The 26,877-nt window shown below is 44.8% G+C and overlaps 2 protein-coding genes across 7 annotated transcripts in view; one reads left to right on the forward strand and one right to left on the reverse strand.

Moving 5' to 3' along the window:
• Positions 1-207: 207 nt before the first annotated feature.
• Positions 208-5,658, forward strand: NR2E3 (nuclear receptor subfamily 2 group E member 3). Its single transcript, XM_065941849.1, has 8 exons — positions 208-344; positions 861-987; positions 1,179-1,282; positions 1,374-1,622; positions 1,728-1,903; positions 2,760-3,006; positions 3,245-3,350; positions 5,526-5,658. The coding sequence occupies exons 1-8, from the start codon at positions 251-253 to the stop codon at positions 5,656-5,658; spliced, it is 1,236 nt and encodes a 411-aa protein (XP_065797921.1). The 5' UTR covers positions 208-250.
• An 11,383-nt stretch (positions 5,659-17,041) lies between these two features.
• Positions 17,042-26,877, reverse strand: part of MYO9A (myosin IXA) — a 244,619-nt gene continuing 234,783 nt past the window's right edge. For all 6 annotated transcript variants that reach the window (XM_065941681.1, XM_065941682.1, XM_065941683.1 and 3 more), the window contains 3 exons: positions 24,994-25,196; positions 22,620-22,762; positions 17,042-21,942 (listed from right to left, as the gene is read on the reverse strand). In XM_065941681.1, coding sequence (XP_065797753.1) covers positions 21,479-21,942; positions 22,620-22,762; positions 24,994-25,196 — 810 coding nt within the window. In that variant the 3' untranslated portion in view covers positions 17,042-21,478. The remainder of the gene's footprint in view (positions 21,943-22,619; positions 22,763-24,993; positions 25,197-26,877) is intronic.

The raw sequence follows: 26,877 nt of genomic DNA on the forward strand, positions 1-26,877 counted from the left end.
TGCGTCCAGCGCTGCCCTGGGAGAAATCTCCCCGAGCCAGAGCTGCTGCTGTGAGGGGAAGTTGGGGCAGCTCCTGAGTTTAGACAGAGGGACAGGAGGCAGGAGCACAGAGGGGAGAGGCAAGGGGGAGCGAAGGAGACAGAGTTTCAGAGAGGGAGGCAGGGGCTGGGTCCAGCTCAGAAATCCTGAGGCTTCCCTTAGGCAGGCAGAGGCTGCTCTGGGACCTGCCAGGACCAGGCCGACAGCGCCCATGAGCTCCAACATGGCTGCAGCGGTGCCGGCGGCCGTGTCCACGTCCAGGAAGGAGTCTCCAGGCAGGTGGGGCCTGGGGGAGGAGCCGACAGGTATGGTTTTTCTCAAGGTAGATGTAGACGCTTGGGGAGTGGAGTGTGGGTCACAGGTTTGCAGGGACAATGATAGGAGCCAGAGCAGCTCAGGCCAAGCCCCCAGGGCTATAGGCAAGTGTAAGGGAACCTGCCGGGAAACCCAGAATCCCAGAAACGTGGGGGTCAGAGAGGATAGCTGATCAGATGGGAGAAGAAAGGAGAGAGGAGGGCCCTCAAAGGTCGGGAGCAGAGATCCCTAGTGGCGGTGTCAAGAATGAGCTTATGCGTGATGGAGCCTAAGCCCACCTGCAGAGAAAGGGACGGGGAAGTGGAGCAGAGAGTGAAACTTGTTGAGGACTGGCCATGGAGAAGCGGGGAGGCGGTGTGACAAGGGCCATGTTTTCCAGCTGGGAGAGACACGGGTGTGCCTGAACGTGGGTGGTGAGGGAAGTAGGGTGGAGGGGTCCCTGAGGAAGGGGGAGTGGCGTGTGACGGGCCCAGCGCAGCCCCCACCCAGCCCGGGCTTGCCCTCAGGCGTGGGCCCCTCGCTCCAGTGCCGCGTGTGTGGGGACAGCAGCAGCGGGAAGCATTACGGCATCTATGCCTGCAACGGCTGCAGCGGCTTCTTCAAGAGGAGCGTGAGGCGAAGGCTCATCTACAGGTGAGAGACGGGGCACCCCACCCCAGAGGAGTCCCCCCTCATCTAAAGGAGCCCCGCCGGCCACTGAATGTTCCTGGGAGGGAGGGAATGGAGGATGCTCAGGGGAGAAGGGCTGCAGCCAAAGTGTCTGAAACCCATGGCCCAGCGCCCGGGCAGGACCCTGACTCCCTGGGGCTCCTCTCCACCCGCAGGTGCCAGGTGGGGGCAGGGATGTGCCCAGTGGACAAGGCCCACCGCAACCAGTGCCAGGCCTGCCGGCTGAAGAAGTGCTTGCAGGCAGGCATGAACCAGGACGGTGAGTCAAGAACCCCATCCCGGAGAGGCGTGGCAGAAGAGACAGGGGGTGCATGACCCCTGGGGTGTCCTGACCCTTCCCACCTCCCCAGCCGTGCAGAATGAGCGCCAGCCGCGGAGCACGGCCCAGGTCCGAATGGACAGCCTGGAGTCAGAAACGGAGCCCCGACTGGAGCACCTGGCGACCCCCCCGGCCCTCGCAGGGCCCAGCTCTCGGGGGCCCACACCTGTGTCTGCAGCCAGAGCCCTGGGACCCCGGGCCCTCACACCTCCGGGGCACCACCACTTCATGGCCAGCCTGATAACGGCCGAAACCTGCACTAAGCTGGAGCCCGAGGATGGTAAGCAGGCCGACGGCTGAGCTCCAGGTCCCACACCTAGGCCCCTGAAAAGCCACTTCTGCCTGCCTCGGAACAGGGGCTGAGGCACAACCTCTCCCCCGACAGCCGACGAGAATATCGATGTCACTGGCAATGACCCCGAGTTCCCCTCGTCCCCATACTCCTCCTCCTCCCCGTGTGCCCTGGACAGCATCCATGAGACGTCGGCTCGCCTGCTCTTCATGGCCGTCAAGTGGGCCAAGAACCTGCCGGTGTTCTCCAACCTGCCCTTCCGGGATCAGGTATACTCGTCAGGGGGCTCGCAAGTCAGCCGGGCTGGGGGCGCACACCTCCTTGTGTAGCTGATGATTGGAAGGGCACGCAGCTTGGGGATGGTGAAGGCTGGAGACACCCATGCCTCGGAGTCAGCGATGGTCATGGGCACATATCTCTGGGATGTGGCAGTTGGGGTCATCACCTAGGGGACACTGATGGCCAAGGACACACAGGGACCAGACATTAGAAGGCAGTGTCTGTGCCCCTCTGGGTCTTCTTTCCTCCTAGACAAACCCTCAGGGCCTAGAGATGCTCTCTCTCTCTGCATCACAGGCTGGTTTGCACACTGTGAACAGCATCAGTGGGCAAATCTGGGCTCCCTTGGAACACAAATGCCTCTGACTTCTGGGCTTGAGTTTCAGCCCAGCCTCTTCACCCCTCTGGGCTTCTCACGAGCAAGGGACCTGTCAGGACATCCAGGAGGAGAGGCATGCTGAGAGCGTCTGTCCTTAGCCGGTGGTTTGGATGAAGCAGCTCAGAAGTGACTTGAGTCTGCTGAGTATGGTCAACTTGGGATGCCGGTGGGGAGTGTCCCTGAGCTGCCCAGCTTCTCATGGCTCCAGGATTTGCCTGTGCTCCACCTCTACCTTTCAATGGAGCCCAGAGAGTGTCTTTGAGCTGAGGCATCTGGGCTGGATGGTGCCAAGTCCCAGAGCTCCGGGCCCCTGGCTGATGTCAAGCAGAGGTCAGAATGTTCTGGGCACTTGGGACCAGCCCTTCCTGTCCTAAGACAGCTGAGAACGTGGCAGAGGTTCCAGGCCGAGCCAGAGGAGCTGTGTATTGGTCATCACACTTGCCCTCACCCCCACTCTCTGGGCACAGGTGATCCTGCTGGAAGAGGCATGGAGTGAACTCTTCCTCCTTGGAGCCATCCAGTGGTCTCTGCCTCTGGACAATTGCCCGCTGCTGGCCCTGCCCGAGGCCTCTGCTGGCGGCAGCTCTCAGGGCCGGCTGGTGCTGGCCAGTGCGGAGACTCGAATCCTGCAGGAAACCATCTCACGGTTCCGGGCACTGGCGGTGGACCCCACGGAGTTCGCCTGCATGAAGGCCCTGGTCCTCTTCAAACCAGGTCTCTGTCCAAGTCTTAGAGGAGAGCGGGTAGGGATGAAGGCAGGGAGTTTTGGTGACTTCCTTCTGCCTCTCACTTTTCCTCCATCACCCCTCATAGACCTGAATGTGTGTAGACTTCTTCCCTGCGAGCAGGAGGGGAGGGCTGCAGGGCTGGGCTCCCCCCTCCTGGGCCCTGGCTGATGGTGAGGCGGGTGTGGAGCCTGGGACGGAAGCTCACGGCTGCTGCTTCTCTCCAGAAACGCGCGGCCTGAAGGATCCTGAGCATGTGGAGACCTTGCAAGACCAGTCTCAGGTGATGCTCAGCCAACACAGCAAGGCCCACCACCCCAGCCAGCCTGTGAGGTGACCTGAGCACCTGCCTCCCTGCCCATCTGTCCCTTCAGCTCTCTACCACCCTGCCCACCTTTCTGCTACTGTCTCAGGGCTGCACTCATTAGATGGGACAGGGATCTCAGTACAACCAGCACATGGCTGACACCTACTGTGTGCCGGGCACAGCACCAGGCCCGGGAGTCAGGACCGAAAAGCTTAAGGCAAACTCACTGCTTCCAGGGGATGCCCGGCGCAGTGGCCTTGCTGAAGTTGAGGGCCAGCCCAGTGGGTACTGAGGGCTGCGTGCATCTGAGGGAGACAGAGACCCACTGGGAGGCAGAGCACAAAGCACTGCTGAGAGAGATTTGTGGAGGCAGTGCTGGTATTGAGGAAGGAGAAGGTCTACAATGAGAGAAATGATCATTTACAAAGGGAGAGTATTACGTGTTAGTCACTCCGTCGTGTCCGACTCTTTGTGACTCCATGGACTGTAGCTCACCAGGCTTCTCTGTCCATGACTGAAGTGGGTACCTAATCGCTCCTCCAGGGGATCTTCTCAACCCAGGGATCAAACCTCGGCCTCCTGCATTGCAGACAGATTCTTTACCGTCTAAGCCACCAGGGAAGCCCACAAAGAGAGAGGGAGAGAAGCAAATATACATATGTTCTTAGGTCAGAGGCCAGTTTGGAAGGCAAAGCTGATTGCCCCCAGGGAGAGGGTGGGGGCCTAAACCAGCATGTCTCTCTGGCACCAGCCTGCTCAGGACTGTGAAGGGCAGCCAGAGGCCAAATCTGGTTTGGCAGGCAGAGAGGAGCCACTGCAGATCACTGAGCAGGAGAATGTTTTCCACAGAGCTGGGCTTCACACAGAGGCGTGATGGTGGGTACAGAGCGTCCAACAGGGAGGAAGGCAGACCCTGCCGTCATCCAGGGAGTCCTTGAAGGTCTGTTTGTGGGAATGGAAAGGCAGTGACAGATGTGGGAGTCTCTGGGAGTTGGGATGGCTCAGACCTGGTATTTGAGTGGATAAGGAACAAGGGAAGAGGAGCTCTTTGGGGAAAGAGGTAGAAGACACAAAAAGGAAAGTCGGGAGGAAGAGTTTTAAGGGAACATGAAGAGATCTGTTGCAGGTGCAGATAGGGATGCACTAGCGTAAGCCGCAGGCATGGACCCTAGCCCGGCCCTGGCTGTGTTTGGAGGACAATGGCTACTGGCTGAGACTGGGGCTGCGGGGATGGTGGGGCAGGAGCCAGTGCTCTGGGATTGTCCGGCTCGCCCCAGCACCAGCAGAAGCATGATGGGGGATATACGATGGCTCAGTGCCACCCACTCGGCTCCCACAAGAGCAGCAGACCTTGGTACCGCAAAGCAATTTCAGTAGGTCATTGGGAGGTGGGGGAGGCTTCCCACAGACCTCGTGGTGGAAGCTGAACCTGGAGCTGTCCCACTTGGATGTGGCCTCCCTGACCCTGGGCAATGACCCCGACTGTTAGACCTCCCACCCAAGGAAGGTCAGCATAATGCCCCCATCTGCCCCGCGGGACTTCACCATCTAGCTTCTCTGCGCTGGGAACCCTTGCCTTGGCAAATGGTTCTCATTTAAAAACTACAATGACTTTTTTTCCTGGATGAGTATATCAAGCCACAAAAATTTTTTATTTCAGAACATTTTCACTAATGGTTACTCTTATCATCCTAGGTGGCTTACAGAGAATTTATATCCTTGTTTCTCCCCACACCATGTGGCTTGTGGGGATCTTAGTTCCCTAACCATGGATCAAACCCAGGCCCCATGAGTGAAAGCCCTGAATCTTAATCACTGGACTACCAGGGAATTCCCAGGAATTTATTTTCTTATTCAAATATATGTGGTATTAATGATCATGTGATTATAATAATTATATGATTATTAATAATATATTCACATACTATTAATGTAAATAGCTTCTTACTTTATAATTTTTACATATCATAAACAATATTTATTTACTATTTTCATCACACTCCTTAACTAAACACTGGAGGAAGGTCACAGTGGGTCCGGGATAGGTGAATGGGGCCTTTCCTCGAACTTCCTCCTTACTTGCCCTGGGCACCTCTCATCTCTCCTCTCCATCCCCTCTGCCTCTCCTGGAATGGTGCTATGCCCAGGACTCAGGCTCTGAAGCTTATAATCACACTGATGGTGTCCTCTCTCCTGTCCAGGTTTGGGAAATTGCTCCTGCTCCTCCCGTCTTTGAGGTTTATCACTTCTGAACGTGTTGAGCTCCTCTTTTTCCGCAAGACCATAGGGAATACTCCAATGGAGAAGCTCCTTTGTGACATGTTCAAAAACTAGTTGAAGTAGAAATAAAATGAGTGCAACCATTTTAGGAAATAATCTACTGAAGCTAAAAATCTGGCTACCCTTTGATTCGGCAATTGCACTCATGGATATGTGTACCTGTCAGAAATGTCCACCAAAAGAATGTTTGAAGCAGCTTTTTTCATAATAGCCCCAAACTGTACAATGACAGTAGCATGGACTAATAAATTGTGGTACATACATATTTAGTCGTGTCTGACTGTTTGAGACCCCATGAACTGTAGCCCACCAGGCTGATCTGTCCATGGAATTCTCCGGGCAAGAATACTGGAGTGGGTAGCAATCCCCTTCTCCAGGGAATCTTCCCAACCCAGGGATTAAACCCACATCTTCTGCATTGCAGGCAAATTCTTTACCATCTGTGCCACCAGGGAAGCCTTATAAAACAGCAATAAAAAGGAATGAACCATCAATATTGTGTGACAACATGGATCTATTTCAGACACAAACAAAACCATCCAGGCACCAGTTCTGATTATATAAAGTTTAAGAACAGGCAAGACTAAGTAATGGCTGTAGAAGTTAGAATAGAGGTTACCTTTGGGTGGGGGGCAGGTTGATTGGTAAGGGGCCCAAGGTATGCTAAAAATGTTCTTCATTTTGATCAGGGTGGTGGTTTTGCAAACTTATTCACTCATTAAAAATTAATTGCACCATGCACTTAAGATTTGTGCACTTTATTGTTAGACCTAAAAAAAAAAAAAAGTGAAAAAACAAAAACAGGACAATAAATGTGGCCAAGGTTCTCCCTTTGAGGACACTGATGGTGTGAGCACAGGATTGAGTTCCATCCATCTGGTTGCCACTCTGAGTCAGAGTCCAGGTGCCACAAATTCAAATCCAGTGAAAAATCTCCCGGAGGATTCAGCAACCCAGCTTCTCTCCAGATGGCATCCCAGCACCCCACAGCTTCTCCCCATCTTTCTCTTCCCCATCCTTCATCACCTCCTTGAAAATAAAGGTGAGCACCATGCAACTCAACATAGCAGCCACAGGCACTCTTTGTGGAGGGGACTCTCCATCACTTCTTAATTCCTTATGGAAAGGTGAAGTTCAGACAAACCTCTTCCTTTTCAAAGGCAGGTCCAGAAGACCTAGGAAAAAGTACCTTTTTTTTTTTCCATTTATTTTTATTAGTTGGAGGCTCATTACTTTACAATATTGTAGTGGTTTTTGCCATACATTGACATGAATCTGCCATGGATTTACATGTGTTCCCCATCCTGATTCCCCCTCCCACCTCCCTCCCCATCCCATCCCTCTGGGTCTTCCCAGTGCAGCAGCCCTGAGCACTTGTCTCATGCATCCAACCTGGGCTGGTGAACTGTTTCACCCTTGATAGTATACATGTTTCAATGCTATTCTCTCAGATCATCCCACCCTCGCCTTCTCCCACAGAGTTCAAAATTCTGTTCTATACATCTATGTCTCTTTTTCTGTCTTGCATATAGGGTTATCGTTACCATCTTTCTAAATTCTGTATATATGCGTTAGTATACTGTATTGGTGTTTATCTTTCTGGCTTACTTCACTCTGTAATATGGGCTCCAGTTTCATCCATCTCATTAGAACTGATTCAAATGTATTCTTTTTAATGGCTGAGTAATATTCCATGGTGTATAGGTACCACAGTTTTCTTATCCATTCGTCTGCTGATGGGCATCTAGGTTGCTTCCATGTCCTGGCTATTATAAACAGTGCTGCGATGAACATTGGGGTACACGTTCGGTGTGTATGCCCAGATTGCTGGGTCATATGGCAGTTTTATTTCCAGTTTTTAAAGGAATCTCCACACTGTTCTCCATAGTGGCTGTACTAGTTTGCATTCCCACCAACAGCGTAAGAGGGTTCCCTTTTCTCCACACCCTCTCCAGCATTTATTGCTTGTAGACTTTTGGATAGCAGCCATTCTGACTGGCGTGTAATGGTACCTCATTGTAGTTTTGGTTTGCATTTCTCTGATAATGAGTGATGTTGAGCATCTTTTCATGTGTCTGTTAGCCATCTGTATGTCTTCTTTGGAGAAATGTCTGTTTAGTTCTTTGGCCCATTTTTTGATTGGGTCATTTATTTTTCTGGAATTGAGCTTCAGGAGTTGCTTGTATATTTTTGAGATTAATCCTTTGTCTGTTGCTTTGTTTGCTATTATTTTCTCCCAATCTGAGGGCTGTCTTTTCACCTTACTTATAGTTTCCTTTGTTATGCAAAAGCTTTTAAGTTTCATTAGGTCCCATTTGTTTATTTTTACTTCTATTTCCAATATTCTGGGAGGTGAGTCATAGACGATCTTGCTGTGATTTATGTCGGAGAGTGTTTTGCCTATGTTCTCCTCTAGGAGTTTTATAGTTTCTGGTCTTACATTTAGATCTTTAATCCATCTTGAGTTTATTTTTGTGTATGGTGTTAGAAAGTGTTCTAGTTTCATTCTTTTACAAGTGGTTGACCAGTTTTCCCAGCACCACTTGTTAAAGAGGTTGTCTTTTTTCCATTGTATATTTTTGCCTTCTTTGTAGAAGATAAGGTGTGGATTTCTGCTGATGGGCATCTATCAGCAGAAATTTTATTCTGCTGATACGTGGTACATGGATTTATCTCTGGGCTTTCTATTCTGTTCCATTGACCTATATTTCTGTCTTTGTGCCAGTACCATACTGTCTTGATGACTGTGACTTTGTAGTATAGCCTGAAGTCAGGCAGGTTGATTCCTCCGGTTCCATTCTTCTTTCTCAAGATTGCTTTGGCTATTTGAGGTTTTTTGTATTTCCATACAAATTGTGAAATTATTTGTTTTAGTTCTGTGAAGAATACCATTGGTAGCTTGATAGGGATTGCATTGAATCTATAGATTGCTTTGGTTAGTATACTCATTTTCACAATATTGATTCTTCCAATCCATGAACACGGTATATTTCTCCATCTATTTGTGTCCTATTTGATTTCTTTCATCAGTGTTTTATAGTTTTCTATATATAAGTCTTTTGTTTCTTTAGGTAGATATACTCCTACGTATTTTATTCTTATTGTTGCAATGGTGAATGTATTGTTTTCTTAATTTCTCTGTTTTCTCATTGTTAGTGTATAGGAATGCAAGGGATTTCTGTGTGTTAATTTTATACCCTGCAATTTTACTATATTCATTGATTAGCTCTAGTAATTTTCTGGTAGAGTCTTTAGGGTTTTCTATGTAGAGGATCATGTCATCTGCAAACAGTGAGAGTTTTACTTCTTCTTTTCCTATCTGGATTCCTTTTATTTCTTTTTCTGCTCTGATTGATGTGGCCAAAACTTCCAAAACTATGTTGAATAGTGGTGGTGAGAGTGGGCACCCTTGTCTTGTTCCTGACTTTAGGGGAAATGCTTTCAATTTTTCACCATTGAGGATAATATTTGTTGTGGGTTTGTCATATATAGCTTTTATTATGTTGAAGCATGTTCCTTCTATTCCTGCTTTCTGGAGAGTTTTTATCATAAATGAATGTTTAATTTTGTTAAAGGCTTTTTCTGCATCTATTGAGATAATCATATGGTTTTTATCTTTCAATTTGTTAATGTGGTGTATTACATTGATTGATTTGCAGATATTAAAGAATTCTTGAATTCCTGGGATAAAGCCCACTTGGTCATGATGTATGATCTTTTTAATATGTTGTTGGATTCTGTTTGATAGAATTTTGTTAAGGATTTTTGCATCTATGTTCATCAGTGATATTGGCCTGTAGTTTTCTTTTTTTGTGATATCTTTGTCTGGTTTTGGTATTAGGGTGATGGTGGCTTCATAGAATGAGTTTGGAAGTTTACCTTCTTCTGCACTTTTCTGGAAGAGTTTGAGTAAGATAGGTGTTAGCTCTTCTCTAAATTTTGGTAGATTTGGTAAATTTGGTAAATTTTTGGTAGAATTCAGCTGTGAAGCCATCTGGTCCTGGGCTTTTGTTTGCTGGAAGATTTCTGATTACAGTTTTGACTTCCATGCTTGTGATTAGTCTGTTAAGATCTTCTATTTCTTCCTGGTTCAGTTTTGGAAAGTTATACTCTTCTAAGAGTTTGACCATTTCTTCCAAGTTGTCCATTTTATTGTAGTAGTCTCTTATGTTCCTTTGTATTTCAGTGTTGTCTGTTGCGATCTCTTCATTTTCATTTCTAATTTTGTTAATTTGTTTCTTCTCCCTTTGTTTCTTAATGAGTCTGGCTAACGTTTGTCAATTTTGTTTATCTTTTCAAAAAACCAGCTTTTAGCTTTGTTGATTTTTTTCTATGGTCTCTTTTTGTTTCTTTTGCATTTATTTCTGCCCTAATTTTTAAGATTTCTTTCTTTCTACTAACCCTGGGGTTCTTCATTTCTTCCTTCTCTAATTGCTTTAGGTGTAGAGTTAGGTTATTTATTTGACTTTTTTCTTGTTTCTTGAGGTAAGCCTGTATTGCTATGAACCTTCCCCTTAGCACTGCTTTTACAGTGTCCCATAGGTTTAGGGTTGTTATGTTTTCATTTTCATTTGTTTCTATGCATATTTTGATATCTTTTTTGCTTTCTTCTATGATTTGTTGGTTATTCAGAAGCATGTTTTTTAGCCTCCATATGTTTGAATTTTTAATCTTTTTTCCTGTAATTGAGATCTAATTACTGCATTGTGGTCAGAAAAGATGACTGGAATGATTTCAATTTTTTTAAATTTACCAAGGCTACATTTATGGCCCAGGATGTGATCTATTCCGGAGAAGGTTCTGTGTGCACTTGAGAAAAAGGTGAAATTGATTGCTTTGGGATGAAATGTCCTATAGATATCGATTAGGTCTAGCTGGTTCATTGTGTCATTTAAAGTTTGTGTTTCCTTGTTAATTTTCTGTTTAGTTGATCTATCCATAGGTGTGAGTGGGGTATTAAAGTCTCCCACTATTATTGCATTATTGTTAATTTCCCCTTTCATACTCATTAGCATTTGCCTTACATATTGTGGTGCTCCTATGTTGGGTCCATATATATTTATAATTGTTATATCTTCTTCTTGGATTGATCTGTTGATCATTATGTAGTGTCCTTCTTTGTCTCTTTTCACAGCCTTTATTTTAAAGTCTATTTTATCTGATATGAGTATTGCAACTCCTGCTTTCTTTTGGTCTCCGTTTGTGTGTAATATTTTTTCCAGCCTTTCACTTTCAGTCTGTATGTGTCCCTAGGTTTGAGGTGGGTCTCTTGTAGACAGCATATATAGGGATCTTGTTTTTGTATCCATTCAGCCAGTCTTTGTCTTTTGGTTGGGGCATTCAACCCATTTACATTTAAGGTAATTATTGATAAGTATGATCCTATTGCTACTTACTTTCTTGTTTTGGGGTCAAGTTTATAAACTTTTCTGTGTTTTCTGTCTAGAGAAGATCCTTTAGCATTTATTGAAGAGCTGGTTTGGTGGTGCTGAATTCTCTGAGCTTTTGCTTGTCTGTAAAGCTTTTGATTTCTCCTTCATATTTGAATGAGATCCTTGCTGGGTACAATAATCTGGGTTGTAGGTTTTTCTCTTTCATCACTTTAAGTATGGCCTGCCATTCCCTTCTGGCTTGAAGAGTTTCTATTGAAAGATCAGCTGTTATCCTTATGGGGATCCCCTGGTGAGTTATTTGTTGTTTTTCCCTTGCTGCTTTTAATACTTGTTCTTTGTGTTTGATCTTTGTTAATTTAATTAATGTGTGTCTTGGGGTGTTTCGCCTTGGGTTTATCCTGTTTGGAATTCTCTGGGTTTCTTGGACTTGGGTGGCTATTTCCTTCCTCATTTTAGGGAAGTTTTCAACTATTATCTCCTCAAGTATTTTCTCAAGGCCTTTCTTTTTGTCTTCTTCTGGGACTCCTATGATTCGAATGTTGGGGCATTTAACATTGTCCCAGAGGTATCTGCGGTTGTCCTCATTTCTTTTCATTCTTTTTTCTTTTTTCCTCTGTGCTTCATTTATTTCCACCTTTCTATCTTCCACCTCACTTATCCTATCTTCTGCCTCATTTATTCTACTGTTGGTTCTCTCCAGAGTGCTTTTGATCTCAGTTATTGCATTATTCATTATTGACTCTATTTTATTTCTTCTAGGTCCTTGTTAAACTTTTCTTGCATCTTCTCAATCCTTGTCTCCAGACTATTTATCTGTAACTACATTTTGTTTCCAAGATTTTGGATCATTTCTACTATCATTATTCTGAATTCTTTTTCAGGTATACTCCCTATCTCCTCCTCTTTGGTTTGGTTTGGTTTGGTTTGTTTGGGCTTTTATCATGCTCCTTTACCTGCTGAATATTTCTCTGCCTTTTCATCTTGTTTAGGTTGCTGTGTTTCGGGTGGCCTTTTTGTATGCTGGAAGTTTGTGGTTCCTCTTCATTGTGGAGGTTCCTCCCTCTGGGTAGGGTTGGACGAGTGTCTTGTCAAGGTTTCCTGGTCAGGGAAGCTTGCGTCTGTGTTCTGGTGGGTGGAGCTGGATATCCTCTCTGGTGTGCAACGAAGGGCCCAGCAGTGAGTTTTGAGGGTTCTATGGATTTGGTGTGACTTTTGGCCACCTGTATTTTTGTGCTCAGGGTTATGTTCCTGCATTGCTGGAGAATTAGCTTGGTATGTCTTGCTCTGAAACTTGTTGGCTCTTGGGTGGAACTTGGTTTCAGTGTAGGTACAGAGGTTTTTGGATGAGCTCTTGTTGATTAATGTTCCCTGGAGTCAGGACTTTTCTGGTGTTCTCAAGTTCTGGACTTAAGCCTCCTGCCTATGGCTTCCAGTCTTATTCTTACAGTAGCCTCAAGACTTCTCCATCCATACAGCACCGATGATAAAACATCTAGGTTAATGGTGAAAAGATTCTCCACAGTGGGGGACACTCAAAGAGGGTCACAGAGTTACATGCAGAAGAGAAGAGGGAGGAGGGAGATAGAGGTGACCAGGAGGAGAGGAGGGGGAGTCAACAGGAGAGAGACCAATCTAGCCTGTGACCAGTTCCTTAAGTGTTCTCTACAGCCCAGAATACCCAAAGAGATTCAGAGTTAAGTACAGAAGAGAAGGGGGAGGGAAGAGATAGAGGTGACCTGGGGGAGAAAAAGGAGAGTCAAAAGGGGAGAGGGCAATAAAACCAGTAATCACACTCCTAAGTAAAAATGGGTACTGAAGATTGGATTCTTAAAGGTACAGAAATGATAACAAATACCAAAAAGCAAAGATTAAAAATCTAGAGTAGAGGTTAGACTCTCAAAAATATAATATTTTAAAAAAAACTGCAAAAGTTATTTTAAAAATATATGAAGTTTAAAAAATATATATATGAAGTTTGCTTTAAAAATAGGGTCTTTTTTTTTTTTTTTTTTTTTTGCAGGGTAATAGTAGGTTTCAAAAGTGAAAATTAAAGGACTAATAAAGAACTTAAAAATTTTAAAATTAAAAAATGATAATAGTAAAATATATCTAGGAATTTCTCTGGAGCTGTTGGGGGCAGTATGAGGTCATCTCAGTTTCAGATTGTTCCTTAAAACAGCATATACTTCTCAAGGTCTATAGGTCTATATACTATAGGTCCCTTCCAATGTAGCCAATGCTAACTACAGGGTTTTAATCTGTTGCACCTGTCACTTCCAAAGCAGTTCCCTCTTTGTTTATTTTGGCTTCCTCTGTTTGCAAGTCTCTTCAGTATCTTACTTCTGCCCTGACACAAGGGGGTGAAGGTGGTCATTTAGTTAGGCTCACTTATTCAACTGTGCTGCGGGGAGGGAGGAACATTGGAAACAAATGTCACTGGTGTGTGTGGGGAGTGCTTGCAGTGTCTGGGCCACACTGGGTTTGCCCCCGCTCACAGCATGTGTGCTTTCCCCGTCTACACTGCTCAGGCTCCAGATTGCTCTGCAGGGGAACTGTCTATTGTGGACCCTGGGTTGCATGCACTTCCCAGGGCTAAGCCGCTCAGGTTCATGTTCTCGGGTACTCCACAAAGACACAGGCTCGGCCGGGCCTGTGTTTTGTGCCCGTCCCAGGTGCGAGCAGCTCAGGGACCAGGTGCTTGGCAAGCGCACACTCCCCAGGTTGGCGGTGCGTCTTATCACCTCCCCCGTCCCAGCCACTTGGTTTCCTGGGTGCACAGTGGGAGCACCGTCTCAGGTGTGCCGTGTGTCTCTTCTGGGGCACTGATTTCTGACTGTGACCCTCCTGGTGGATGTCAACTGTCCAGGATCCCAGGAAGACTTGGTTAGCAACTGGGAGCCTGCTCGCAGTTTGGTAGAGGATGCCATCTCTGGGGCCGAGTTTGCCCCTTGCCTTCCAGCTCTGGCTGTCGCCCACCTGCCTCCGTGCCTCCAGCAAAGGATGGGCCAGTCCGGGTCGGCAAGCTCTCCTCTGGTATTTGCTCAGTCCTTTGTTCTGTGAGCGGCCTGGCAGTGGCTTAGGTTAGAGCTTTCCACCGCTAAGTTCTCTTTCTCTCTCTCTCTCTCTCTGGCTATTCCATGGTTTGGGTTGCTATCTCACGTTAGCTCCCTCAGATTGCCCTCAGGGTATTCAGGCCTGGTGCTTACCCTAAGCAATGCAGCCCATGCTTCCCTGTTCAGCCCCCGCTTGCTGGTGGTGGACACCAGTGTTTGGGCTACTTCTACACTGGGAGTTGCAGTTAGGTGTGTAATCTCTGGGTTTTATTTATTTTCTCCTCCTGGTTATGTTGCCCTCTGAGATTCCAAAAGCTCCCACAGACCCGCCAGTAAGAGGGTTTCCTGGTGTTTGGAAACTTCTCTTTTAAGACTCCCTCCCCGGGTCGGGTCTCCGTTCCTAACTCTTTTGTCTCTCTTTTTCTCTTTATATTTTGTCCTACCTCCTTCTGAAGACAATGGGCTGCCTTTCTGGGTGACTGGTGTCCTCTGCCAGTGTTCAAAAAAGTTGTTTTGTGGTATTTGCTCAGGGTTCAAACGATCTTTCATTGAATTTGTGGGGGAGAAAGCGGTCTCCCCGTCCTATTCCCCCATTATCTTAGGACCGCCCCCGATCTTAGTTTTCTGAATGTTGAGTTTTAAGCCAACTTTTTCACTCTCCTCTTTCACTTTCATCAAGAGGCTCTTTAGTTCTTCTTTGCTTTCTGCCCTAAGTGTGGTGTTGTAGATAAACTTAATTATCTGCAGCCAACCCAGCATCCACCCCCTCACCCCGCCCCATGGCCCTTCTTAAGGTCTTAGTGTCATTGCAAAGATGCCAGTCAGATCATCTGTCAGGATCCCCTTCCCCTATGGTTTGTTAGTAGAAGACAGGCACTCACATGAGACTTGTAAAGTAAATGAGAAGCCATTAATCTCTGGACGCAGTCACAGCCAAATGTGTGGGAAGACAATTTCAGAGCAACCTTCCTGAGAGTTGCAGGAGCTTTAAAAGATTCAGAACTGCTGGCTTTCTTGACCTTCAGTGGGAGCTTTCTCTGACCTGCTTCCCCACTTCTTCCAATGTTTACATTAAGTCCCTAATTCCTATCTCAAGTCCTACTGAAACTCAGATGGGTAACAGCTCTACCCCAAAGTCTTTAGGGCTAGTACTAGAGGAGGGTATACTACGAAAACTCTTTTCTGCCCTCGGTGCCAGAAAGGTCTTTGGTTATGAAGCACACAGAGGTAGGCCTGTGTGGGCCTATCTGGGCCTTTCTTTTCAACTGCAGTTTTCAGATTTGTGAGACACTCTACTTCTACCTTTAAGGGAGTATTTAGATGTAGGAAGGGCAGAGAAAGACTCACAAGTTGCCAAGAAGCAACCATTAAGATTAATAAAAACTGACAGGGGGACCCAGATATTGTGGATGACTAGTCTCCATCTGGTGGACACCACTGGTTTTCCTCACTAGGATGCAAACTCCATAGGGTGCAAGGGCTTTGGTCACCAGTATACCCCAACCAACCAGAGTGCTCAGTCAACACTTGTCAAATGAGGGATAAATGGCCCCACAGAACTGGGAAGTGACATGCTTGTTGGAGTCTATGCCTCACAAGATCCAATAGATGTTACAGGTGTCTCATCCATGTTCATGGTTATGTCCCCGGCTCCAAGATGCTGTACTGTTATCCAATTTAGGAGAAAGAACAATTTTTTAACAAGCAAAAGCTCTGATCTGTGTCTCCTTACAACTTTCTGCTCTTTCTTCATAATCGGAAAGGTTAGTTGTAGATTTAGTTATCACAAGGGGAACTTTCAAAAATGGCATTACTATGTTTTATTTAGCCAATTGCTGCTGCTGCTGCAATTCAGTCGTGTCTGACTCTGTGTGACCCCATAGACGGCAGCCCACCAGGCTCCACTGTCCCTGGGATAATCCAGGCAAGAACACTGGAGTGCGTTGCCACTTCCTTCTCCAATGCATAAAAGCAAAAGTGAAGTCACTCAGTCGTGTCCGCCTCTTCGCGACCCCATGGACTGCAGCCTACCAGGCTCTTCCGCCCATGGGATTTTCCAGGCAAGAGTACTGGAGTGGGTTGCCGTTGCCTTCTCCAATTTAGCCAACTGAGGAAGCCTTAAACAATCCACTACTCTTATTATGTTATCATGTAGACAATGCAAACTGTAGATGTAAACAATGTAAAAAATGGAAAGGATGATCTCAGAATTTTTAAATGGAATAAATTTGACATTAGGGATAAATTGATCACAATTTTTTTTTTTTTTTCAATTTCACTTTAGATTTGGTTTGGTATTTGAGAACCCCTGATCACATTCAACTCTCTCATCCAAAATGTAAGTGTGGGAACCTTTTGTTAGGTGCTGAGGATCGAAAAGTCAGAAGACAGGTTCCCGTCTTGCCTTGGGAAGCTAACGTCAGTTTTTTGATGTCACAAACACTGGCCGCTGTTGAGAACACAAGACATCTAAGCCAGTTCGACAGGGAAGAGAAAATTTCCAAGTAGAAATGCCTTTTACACTATGACCTCAGAGTCAGTAAGAGTTATCCAGAGAAAACCTGGGGGAGGGAACACATTCCAGACTGAAGACAAATGACCTTGCCCAAGTCATGCAAGTGCAGGGGCAGAACAAAAAAGGACACACCAGGGCCCTCTACTAGCAGCTATGCCTTTTTGCTGAAGATCCTCAATGTAGATTTATTTTCTTCCCTGCACCCCATCTCTAAATTGATTAAATGAAGTCTTGACAACTTGGCATTTATGGAAAACTGACAACTTGAAATCTTACCTCCACTTGAGCTAAATTAAGTTTCCAATAATTACCATCTCTGTATTTAAACAATTGGGGCTCAGTCCTTTGCTTAAAAAAAAAACAAAACACGAGAACTTTATCAAAAATCATTGCTATTCCTTGGGTTCAGGCTGGAGTGAGTTGGGGTGGGAACCAGGATGGTCAGAAAACAAACCACACGTATTGCTGCTTCTGGAAGCTTTGTTCTTTAATGATCCATGGAGTGACCTGTCCATCAAGCTGCTCTTGTGTAGCCATACAGTGCATATTTTGAGTGGCACAAACTGCACTTTATACAACTGATGGCCCCAGCCCCACCCACTGCCAAAAAAAAAAAAAAGGAAATTACAAAGTGCCTGTTGATTGCATCAGGAATGTAATCAGTTCTGTGGGTGAGACAAATCATTTTTTGTATAGAATTATTCTATTAAACAGTAAAATGATATTATATTTCACAGGCTATGTCCTTTTACAATAGTCTTTTATAAATTTACACTCAGTATATTTATATAAATTACTTTAAATTCATTAATATAATACTTATCTGTAGTCCACACCTTTCCCTTAGTAAATACAATTACTTGGCTCCAAAGGTGCAACTTTTACATGACCTAAGAGGGATGATAAATAGGCATTCAGTATGGATGGAAAGCAAGGTGATGGACCCCTTAGTGGGGCTTTTTTGACAACAGTTTCAACTAAGAGACCAAGACGACCTAATAGATCCACCTCCGTAGTCACTATTTTGCCCTTTACCACCAGATAAGATGTGGGAGCAGTTCCAGAGAAAAGTGGGTAAACAGTATTTTAGGGGCATAGAAAGATAGCAAAGTGAAAGTGTTAGTCACTGTCGTGTCTGACTCTTTGCGACCTCATGGACTGTAGCCTCTGTCCGTAGAATTCTCCAGGCAACAACACTGGAGTGAGCTGCCATTCCCTTCTCCAGGGCATCTTCCCAACTCAGGGATCGAATCCAGGTTTCCCACATTGCAGGCAGATTGTTTACCATGTGATCCATTAGGGAAGCCCTGAGAAAGACTCCCACAGCCACCAAGGAACTTTACCACCAAGGCTAACATGGTATTGGGGGACAGTGCCAACTGTCACAGAATTATGGGGAGCTGTCCCACAATTATGGGTAGACAAACATATCTGTCAGCACCGAATGATGCTGTGTTGGTCAACACAGAATGACCAAGATAGGGGAAAATGAGAGAGAGGAGAATAAGGAAAACCAGCTGGAGTGTTTCCTTCTTAAAATTCTCTGAGCTTTGAACACATCCTGAGAATATTTTCTTCTCTCTTGTTCACCAAAGTGCTTGTGAAAGGTACACATTCCTCAGTTAAGAGTTTAAAAAAGAAAAATGTGGCCCACAGGCACTGAAGTGGGCCTGCAGAACCTTGCTGGAGCTCCTATTTTTCTGCATGCTTCTGGGATCCTCCATCTTTGACAGTGAAAACAACCCTACTGTGATGGAAGACAGAAGTCTCCACTAACTCCCACAACAAGGGAGGGCTCTTATATCGCATCCTCTGAATTCAGGTCCCTCTGCCTTCACAAGGCTCACACTGGGCTGTTATCTTCTTTGTGTTCGCAGAAACCCAGAGTGGCACAATAATTAAAACGGCAGGAAATACACAGTGCATTACAAATGAAGCAAGTCACCTTCCTGAATCCTTTCTGCATTTACTTCACTTTGTGTATACACACTTTGACCCTACAAATTACTTTTCTGCTTCCATTACATTTTCCATGATAAGCGATATGTTGTCTTTAATGGGGAGAATTAAAACTCCAGGCTGTATCTGGGGCTGAGAAGGTGTGGTAAGAAAAGAATGCTCTGCGTTTTAGAGTATGGGCTCCAAATCAGGGGCTGCCTCTGTGCTGCCACACATGGGATTCCTTTGAGGCATTTGAGATCAAAGAAAATGAGCAAAGGAGAAGCAAACAGAAAACACACATTTGACACATACAGATGTTAAATATCTTAATTATAAGTGATTGTAATGCAGCATTGGCTTGTGGTAATGTAACATGAACCACAGAGATGACTGGTTAAGATCAGAGAGGAGAGGAGAGACAGCACTTGGTTCCGACAGCTGTTAAGTGTTATGGCTTCATCTTTTTCAGGCCAACAATGCCCATTATTCTAGAGAACAGCAGCATGCTTTCCTTCAAAGGGAGGGTCCCGCCTTTGCTCTCCATTCTTAGCATTCCATGCATCTCCCTTTCCCCACCCCTCCATTCTGACAGTTTGTTAAATGACTAGAAATCCACAAATCTAGCAACTGAAAAACAAATATTTATTTAATGTTATCCAAATTCAGGTTTTAGGTCCCTGAGAAAAAATTATAAAGTCTCTTAACATCCATCACCTGGTTCCTATAAAGTGACCTATATGAGTAGTTTATTTATTTTTTTTAACTGCCAAAAACTTATTTTGCAAAACAGCAACAAAACAAAAACTCCACAAAGATTTAGGAGGGAGACCGTATGCCAAGATGTGTTTCCCAGGCCATTCCTCTAAGCCAAACAAAACTACTCAACGGGTAATCGCTATTTTTTTTTTTTGTAATGTCCTGGAACAAGTGGAAAGGAGTACTCAACACCGGCTGAAGACCACCTTCCCAAGAATAATGGGAGAGACTGTGCCTGGCGCAGGGACTGGGGTACCCATGCAGACACAACCATGCTGAGGGGCTGGGTTCTCTCTAGGAGATTCTCTGAAATTCAGATTTTAAAAGACTTTATTTACCTTTATTACTCCTCAAGGCAGCATGAACAAGGTGGCAGACGTGTGCAGGCTATAAAATCGAACACGTTTAGTTACTAACCATCATCATTCTGGAAACTGACAAAGACTCCTTTTCCCGAGGTCATTTCTGAACCCCACCAGGGAGAGGAAAGCCGCCTGCTTCCTGGAGCTGCCACTCGGGATGATATTTGTGTCTGGCCTCTGGGGCTCGACAGCAGCCACAGAGGCAGTGGCATGAGGGTCACTGTTGTGTAACAGGAGAGACTCTGCCTTATTAATGAAAGTCCTCAGGTTTCTATAACTTCATCTCAAAGAAGTATGAAAAGGAAGAATAACCAAAATTCAGGTTACAGATGGTAAAGGCTCTTTTTTAGAACAGTGCATGTGGCAGTTAGACAAGATGCATTTAGTAACTTTAAAAAAGAAACATTTTCACATATTTATCTCAAACAGGGCATCATGTTTCATTTCCCATATATTATAAATAGCAAAAACAGACTTCTAATCCCACAAACACTAAGAAGCTTAAAATGCTTTTTAACTCAGGTACATGGAGACACCCAGTGGTGAGGAAAATGGTTTGACTTTTCCCTCAACCCAGGGATATCTGGCTCTCACCACCACATCCAATGGCCCTTAATCTGTGGGAAGAAATTCTATGGGGAGGAAGGAAGCATAAAGTTAAAAAGAAATATGCACACTATACATATATATATTTACAGTAAACTTCAGTAACCAGAATATTAACAAAAATAGCTTCAAGTAGTCCTTGATTTTTTAAAATCTATTTAATACTGATGGTCTGAGGAAAAAAGATAAAAGCTAGATGGGTCATATTAAAAACTTTTCTTTTTGTCTTTTTTGGCAGCTTTCTGTAACGTTTACTCATGCAGTGCTATGTGTGAATGCCTGGGGAGAAGTGATTAAGTGGTCACAACATTTGTGTGAGCTCGTGGTGGAAATCCACCAGCAGATAAACAGGTTCATATATGGTCTTCAGTTTAATCTATACAAAGAGAAAGGCCTAGATAAATTAGAATGAAACCCTCCTGTTTAGGGATCACCATGTCTCTGGGATATTTAAAAAATATTAGAGGAACCTGATTCTAGGATAAGGGGATATAAGAACAGTATGGCTATTGAAACTTCGGCCCATGCAATCCATTTGGCAGGAACTAACCAGGGGTTAAACCAGCATTGATTATTATGACATCAAACATCGTTGAAAAACAAAACAGGTTTTCGCTTCTTCATTGGATAACCACAGAGGTCTCAAACATGCTCTGATGGCTTAATGGAGACAACTGCTTTTTTTTAACTTTCCCCAGAATATAACATGGAGTGTTTCTCAAAAATCTTAAAATAGAGGGCTTAGGCTTTTTGCTTACAAATCCTTGGAAGAAAATTATATTCTATACCAGCTCCTAACGATCCTAAAATAAACCCAAAGGATCTTGCTTTCATGGTTAAGAAAGGTTTATATGTTTTCTTCAAATGTTAGAAATCAGTGGGTCCCTCTAGCCCACAATGTCCCCCCAGTTCCACGCTCACCTCTGGGAAGGGAAAAAGGGAGGGAGGAGAGGCAACACAAAGACTGCCTCAGCTGACCCAAAACCCAAGGCCCTGGGCGCTCTGTTCAGCGAAACCTCCAGTGGGATAGAGCAGCCAAGGCACAGCTGGCACCATCCCCGGCAGGCTTCAAAGACGACTTTCCGCTTCGGCAGGAGGCCCACCCGGATGCAGCACACAAGGTCTTGGTTGTATGCTCGGACAAGAGGCAGGACCACAATCAGGATGGATACTGTGGACCAGGTGATGAAGCCCCAAGATGAGATGTGTTCACCACTCTGTAGCCATAAGGGACACACATCTGCCAGTTCAGACCATAAACTCATTATTCCCAAAGAGAGCGAGCTGTTGGGTTGAGCTGCAGTCTGGGTCCACAGTTTTCCTGCGGCCAGACACAACTATCCCCTCTGGGGTCTCTTTGGTTTTCTGAGGTGAGTTTTTCACATTTTTTAATTTTTGTTTTCCCTTTTCAGGGTTGAAGGTTCCTCTGCTGATGAACTGAGGCTTGTCTTCTAGGGATTTGGTCTGGCCGGATGGGCCTTCCATCCCGAGGGCCTCTCCAGCTGAGGAAGCTCGGTAGAAAGGAGATTTGGAATAAATCTGAAATCGTCTTCTGGTCCCATGAGAAGATGCAGTGCCAGATGAACATAAAGAAGAGACTGAAGAGTCCACTGAATCTAGTGAGTCTTGCTGCTTTTTGAGCTGCTTCCGCAACTTGCTTGAAGATTCAGACTTGCCAGCTGCCTTCGTAGAGATAAGGGCTAAGCTTCTCTCTAATGCAAGAAAGAGACCAAAGTTGTAAATGACAGTTCTCTCTGAAGCAAATCATTGTGTGATGAAGAGGTGTCACTGCTCACATGTGAAAGTGGGTGGGCTAAGATCTGGAAGGTCCAGGGTGACCTGCTTTGGGCACAGTCACAATTCAAGAAGAGTTCATCACCCATCTCTACACCATCCATATCGTTTCAGAATCAACCCTGAGGAAGCTGGAGTGGGACCATGCCATTAGAAGAGGCCTACAAACATCCCCATCATTTAAAACACTGCCAGAATATGTAGTAAATACCACATCTCGCAGAGACACGGCAGGCAGTTAAAGACTTCCCTGGGTCCGGTCCCATCTCATAGCAGGGCATGGCTCCCACTACCTACCCTTAGAAAATGGGTCATGAGTCAGTAAGATAACATGAGCTATGACTGCTGGCTTTCCTCTGTGGTAAATACAAGGAAACATTACATTACAAAAGAAATATGTTACACTGAAGGCTTGGTCTGATGAACAATTTATACAGACGCTTTAGGAGGACTGGTATATTTCAGCTCCTTAGGACTCTGTCATCTTTTCATGTGAGGTCAAGGGCCTTCTTGAAAGAGACTGTCTTTGTTTGGGAATCCTTATTCCTCCTCTGCAAAACAAATCTGGAGTCTTTGGTCTAACATGTTCATTTACCTGATTTCTCAGAGATGGCACCTTCAGACTCAATATTCAAATTTTCTGAGCTATCAGCAGTCCCTATGGAGGCCTCAGACTCAAGGGTTTCATCATCAGAGGCACGTGGTTCCAGGACAAGCATCTCAAATGTTAGTTCTTCCCTGTAAGATACAATCAAGAAATCATTATCATTTGATAAGAAATGGAAGGAAGCCAACAGGAAAGCAGACCTTCTGTGAATGTCAGGAATTTAGGTAGCAAAAACAGTCACATTTCTTACTGTTCCCTTGCAGGGTGGTGATAACGACCTGTATACCTGATGCGAAGAGCCAACTCACTGGAAAAGACCCTGATGCTGGGAAAGATTGAAGGCAGAAGGAGAAGGGGATGACAGAGGATGGGATGGCTGGATGGCATCACCGACTCAATGGATGTATGTTTGAGCAAACCAAGGGAGATAGTGAAGGACAGGGAAGCCTGGCTTGCTGCAGTCCATGGGGCCTCAAAGAGCTCAACATGACTTAGCGAATGAACAAGTCACAGTCACAGTGAAGGTTAAAGACAGCAAAGGCTGGGACCTATAATGGAGCTAAGGGTGAGGCAGAGGAAGATGCTAAAGCTGTAAGATCCTTTGATAAAATGAACTCTGGGTTGCTAATCAGGAGATTGGGATTCTAAACTCACTCTGAACTCAATCATAATACATCAGGAAAGTACTTTCCTCTTTCTGGACCTTAACTTTCTCATCCACACAAACAAATAGACTAAACTAGATGGTCTCTAGGATTCCTTCCAGCTCTTAAACTATTTTCTACAAAATTTTATTAGCTGCTACACACTCTATCCTCTACCTTCTTTGGCCAAGGAAAGACCTCTAGATCTCCTAAATGAAATAAAACAGACTGACCTCTTCTGTCCTTTTAAACCTTTGCCACCTTCACTTAAGACTACTATTCTCTACTCCTTCTTATCAATCACTCACCTCCTCTCAGCCATGCCTCCTCATTCCCTGAAGTCTTTGGTACCTGGCTCCTAATCTTACTTCCTCACTACTGCCTGGCACCACTCTGATTCATTTTAATCAATATCTTTGTTAAAAGCTCATGATAATACCCTAACACCAAAGTTCCTTTGTATCTGCAATTCCTAATAACCTTTTCTCCACTCTGTCGGCAATCTTCCCCAGTGGGCAGACCCTGGAGTTGTCGATCCCTCCTCCACTCTGTCCACTGCCTCCTTAATCCTTTCAAGTTTAACTCCATTTTCATCAATTCTCCTCCTTTTCAGAGCCCTCTTAGCTTCTCTTCCACTCTACCCAGCTTTAAACTGTTCATCCTTTAATACCTCCGATACCTGGCTTGAGATTCATGGACAATCTTTGCAAGGATAGTCTTGTCAACAATTCACTGCTGCAATGACAACTGTCATGAGCAATGCACATTCACATCTCTGAGACTATGCTCATACATTTTCCCTTCTCTGGGACTTTCACCTTCCTGGCAAATTCCTATTCATCCTTCAATACTTCCAATGCCGTTTTCATCAAAGCTGAATTAGCTCCTCTTTCAGATCATTTCTGTATCAAATAGCCATCTGCTCATCAAAGTAGACCATTTTTACCTTATCATGTTCAGCACAGTTGAGCCCTAGCTGCTTTTTCAGCTTATCCAAATTCTAGAAGCAATCCTGACAAGCAAAAAGTACTTTAAAAGAGTCATAATCTCTCATGAATCAAGCTCTCAGATCTGGGATCCTGGAACTCAGGAACAAAAATCTCCTTAAAACTTAAGTCATCACTGTCAACCAGTACACAGTACCTTCAGAGAAAACCACGGGATGTTCACATTATACCCAAGAAGTAGTGCTGCCATCCTTGCTCCAGGAATGGCAGAGGTCACAAAGCGGTTTATTTGTCTCTCTCCCAAATTGCAATCTATTTCCCTACCCGGTGTCCCAGCACCTCCAACAGGTGCTGCCTTACCCTGACCATACAGTTGCTGACCCCATGGTTATCCTGATCTTCAGATAATGCTCCTTTATGGAGTTCTGAATCATCTTAGCCTGGGACACCTTATTCCTCCTTTATAAGAAAAATCTGTCACCAAGACTGGTGACCTGTTAGGAATCTCGGGCTAAGATTGACACACCCTGTCCAGTCAGGCTTTCGAGAATCTCCACTGTAGCAGTTTCAGATCTCCCAGCTCATGAGCATCCTTCCCTGAGGTGACAACTTTCGCACTGCTACCTGAGTACAGACAGCATGTCCTTGTCATCTCCACACCCCCTGTACCCTGATGTAGAGCTTGACTCACAATAAGGAAGAATAAAGAGAGTACAGGAGGAAGGAAATGGAAACAGGTAACGGTTGCTCCCTCTCCTTCCGGCGACTCACTTTTCTTTCTGCAGATTCTCAATCTGCTCGGTCAGGACTCTCTCCTCCTGCTGCATAGCTGCCTGCTGCTGCTCCGTGATGTCAGCATCCAGGGCGGCCTCACTAGTCAAGGTCTCCTCCGTGACATCAGACATGGAGGGCAACCGAACCACAGCAGGAGAGGATGGACATGGATAGTTTCCTCGACGAAGACGCCCCTTGCCCTGCAAAGAAAAATACATGTTAAAGGTAAACTGAGTGACTCCATCAGTTTTACTTGGCCCAGTTATGATAACAAGTGTAATATTTCCATCACACCTGTTGAATGGTGGGAATAAGTGGGAACATTCTATGAGACCTAAAATATTTAATGAGATACCATATCCATCAAACACATTTAGGCTAAGTATTTCTTGCCAGAGCATTGGAAAATGGGTATGCAGGTGGGTGGGAGTGTAAGAACACAGCGAGTACTGGGATGAGATTCTCTTTTTTAACTCGGGTATAGTTGCTTTACAATGCTGTATTAGTCTCTTCTGCTGTACAGTGACGTGAGTCAGCTATATGTATACCCATCCATGTTCCCCTTCCTCTTGGACCTCCCTCCCTCCTCCCCTCTTCCGCCCCCCTGAGTTATCACAGAGCTCCAAACTAGGCTCCCTGTGCTATAAAGCAACCTCCCACTAGTCATTTTACACATGGTAGTGTATATGTGTCAATCCTAATCTTTACAATGATATGAGATTCTTCTTTTCATCTAAGCTGTCTTCTGCAAAACTAAATGTCTTGCAAACTAAATATGCACACATGGCTTATTTAAATTTTAATTAATTAATTAAAGTTAAATGGGATGTGGGGGAGGGATAAACTGGGAGACTGGAATTGACATATATGTATATGACATGTGTGCATACTACTATATATAAAACAGATAACTAATAAGGACCTACTGTATAGCACAGGGAACTCTACTCATACTCCTTAACGGCCTATATGGAAAAAAAATCTTTAACAAGAGTGGATACATGCATACCTGACTCACTTCACTGCACACCTGAAACTGACACAACGTTATAAATCAAGTATATGTCAATGAAACTTTTTTTAATTAAACAGAAGTAAAAATTTAGCTCTGCAATCACCCTAGTCAGATTTCAAAAGTTTAAGAGCCACAGGTGGTTAGTGACTACCAAAAGGAAAAGTGCAGATATAGAGCATCTCTATCATCAAAGTTCTGAGGGATAACACTGTTCTGTAATGTTAACCTTGGAATATATACTCTCTCTAGGAAGACTATACAAAACAAGTCCTAAAACTCAGTTTTATTTTTTAAAAAATATCATTTATATATTATAGGGTGTTAGTGAGAGATATTCTCTAAGAACAACTCAAGAAACTTCCTTCTTGAGATCATAGGGGGAATAATCGCATTGTTTTAATTGGTTACTTTGTATGTAACTTTAGTCTCTGATAATGACAATTAAACCTCCTGCTGAGAACAACTGGAGCAAACATAAAAACCTAACAGATTCGTGAAGGCACTACAGAGTTAACAAGGCAGACCAAAGAGAGGCTGGCCCAGTGTTCAGGGCTAATTTATATTTAAGAAGAGCAGATGAGAGCCTGACGAGCTTCTGAGAGACTACAGCAGGAGTCAGAAACACGGCCCTTGGGCCAGATGCGTCCTAATGTCGGATTTTGTAAGTAAAGTTTTACTGAAACACTTTTCTGCTCATTAATTCATGCATTGTCTATGGCTCTTCTGCAGAATAACGGTAGCACTGATAGTTGCAATAGCTGCCATGTTCCACAAAGCCTCAAGTATTTAGGCTATGGTCCTTTATAGAAAATTTGCCAAGCCCTGGGGTAAGAATAATAGTCCAGACCCAGGCAAGGGTGTGAGCT

Source organism: Muntiacus reevesi, chromosome 7 (assembly GCF_963930625.1).
Source record: "Muntiacus reevesi chromosome 7, mMunRee1.1, whole genome shotgun sequence".
NCBI classification, from domain to species: Eukaryota; Metazoa; Chordata; class Mammalia; order Artiodactyla; family Cervidae; genus Muntiacus; species Muntiacus reevesi.

Bases quoted from the DNA above. Each gene is read 5' to 3' on its own strand.
- NR2E3 (XM_065941849.1), top strand. From the start codon at position 251: ATGAGCTCCAACATGGCTGCAGCGGTGCCGGCGGCCGTGTCCACGTCC. The intron at 1,623-1,727 runs GTAAGCAGGCCG...CTCCCCCGACAG, and splicing joins TAAGCTGGAGCCCGAGGATG to CCGACGAGAATATCGATGTC. The intron at 3,007-3,244 runs GTCTCTGTCCAA...GCTTCTCTCCAG, and splicing joins CCTGGTCCTCTTCAAACCAG to AAACGCGCGGCCTGAAGGAT.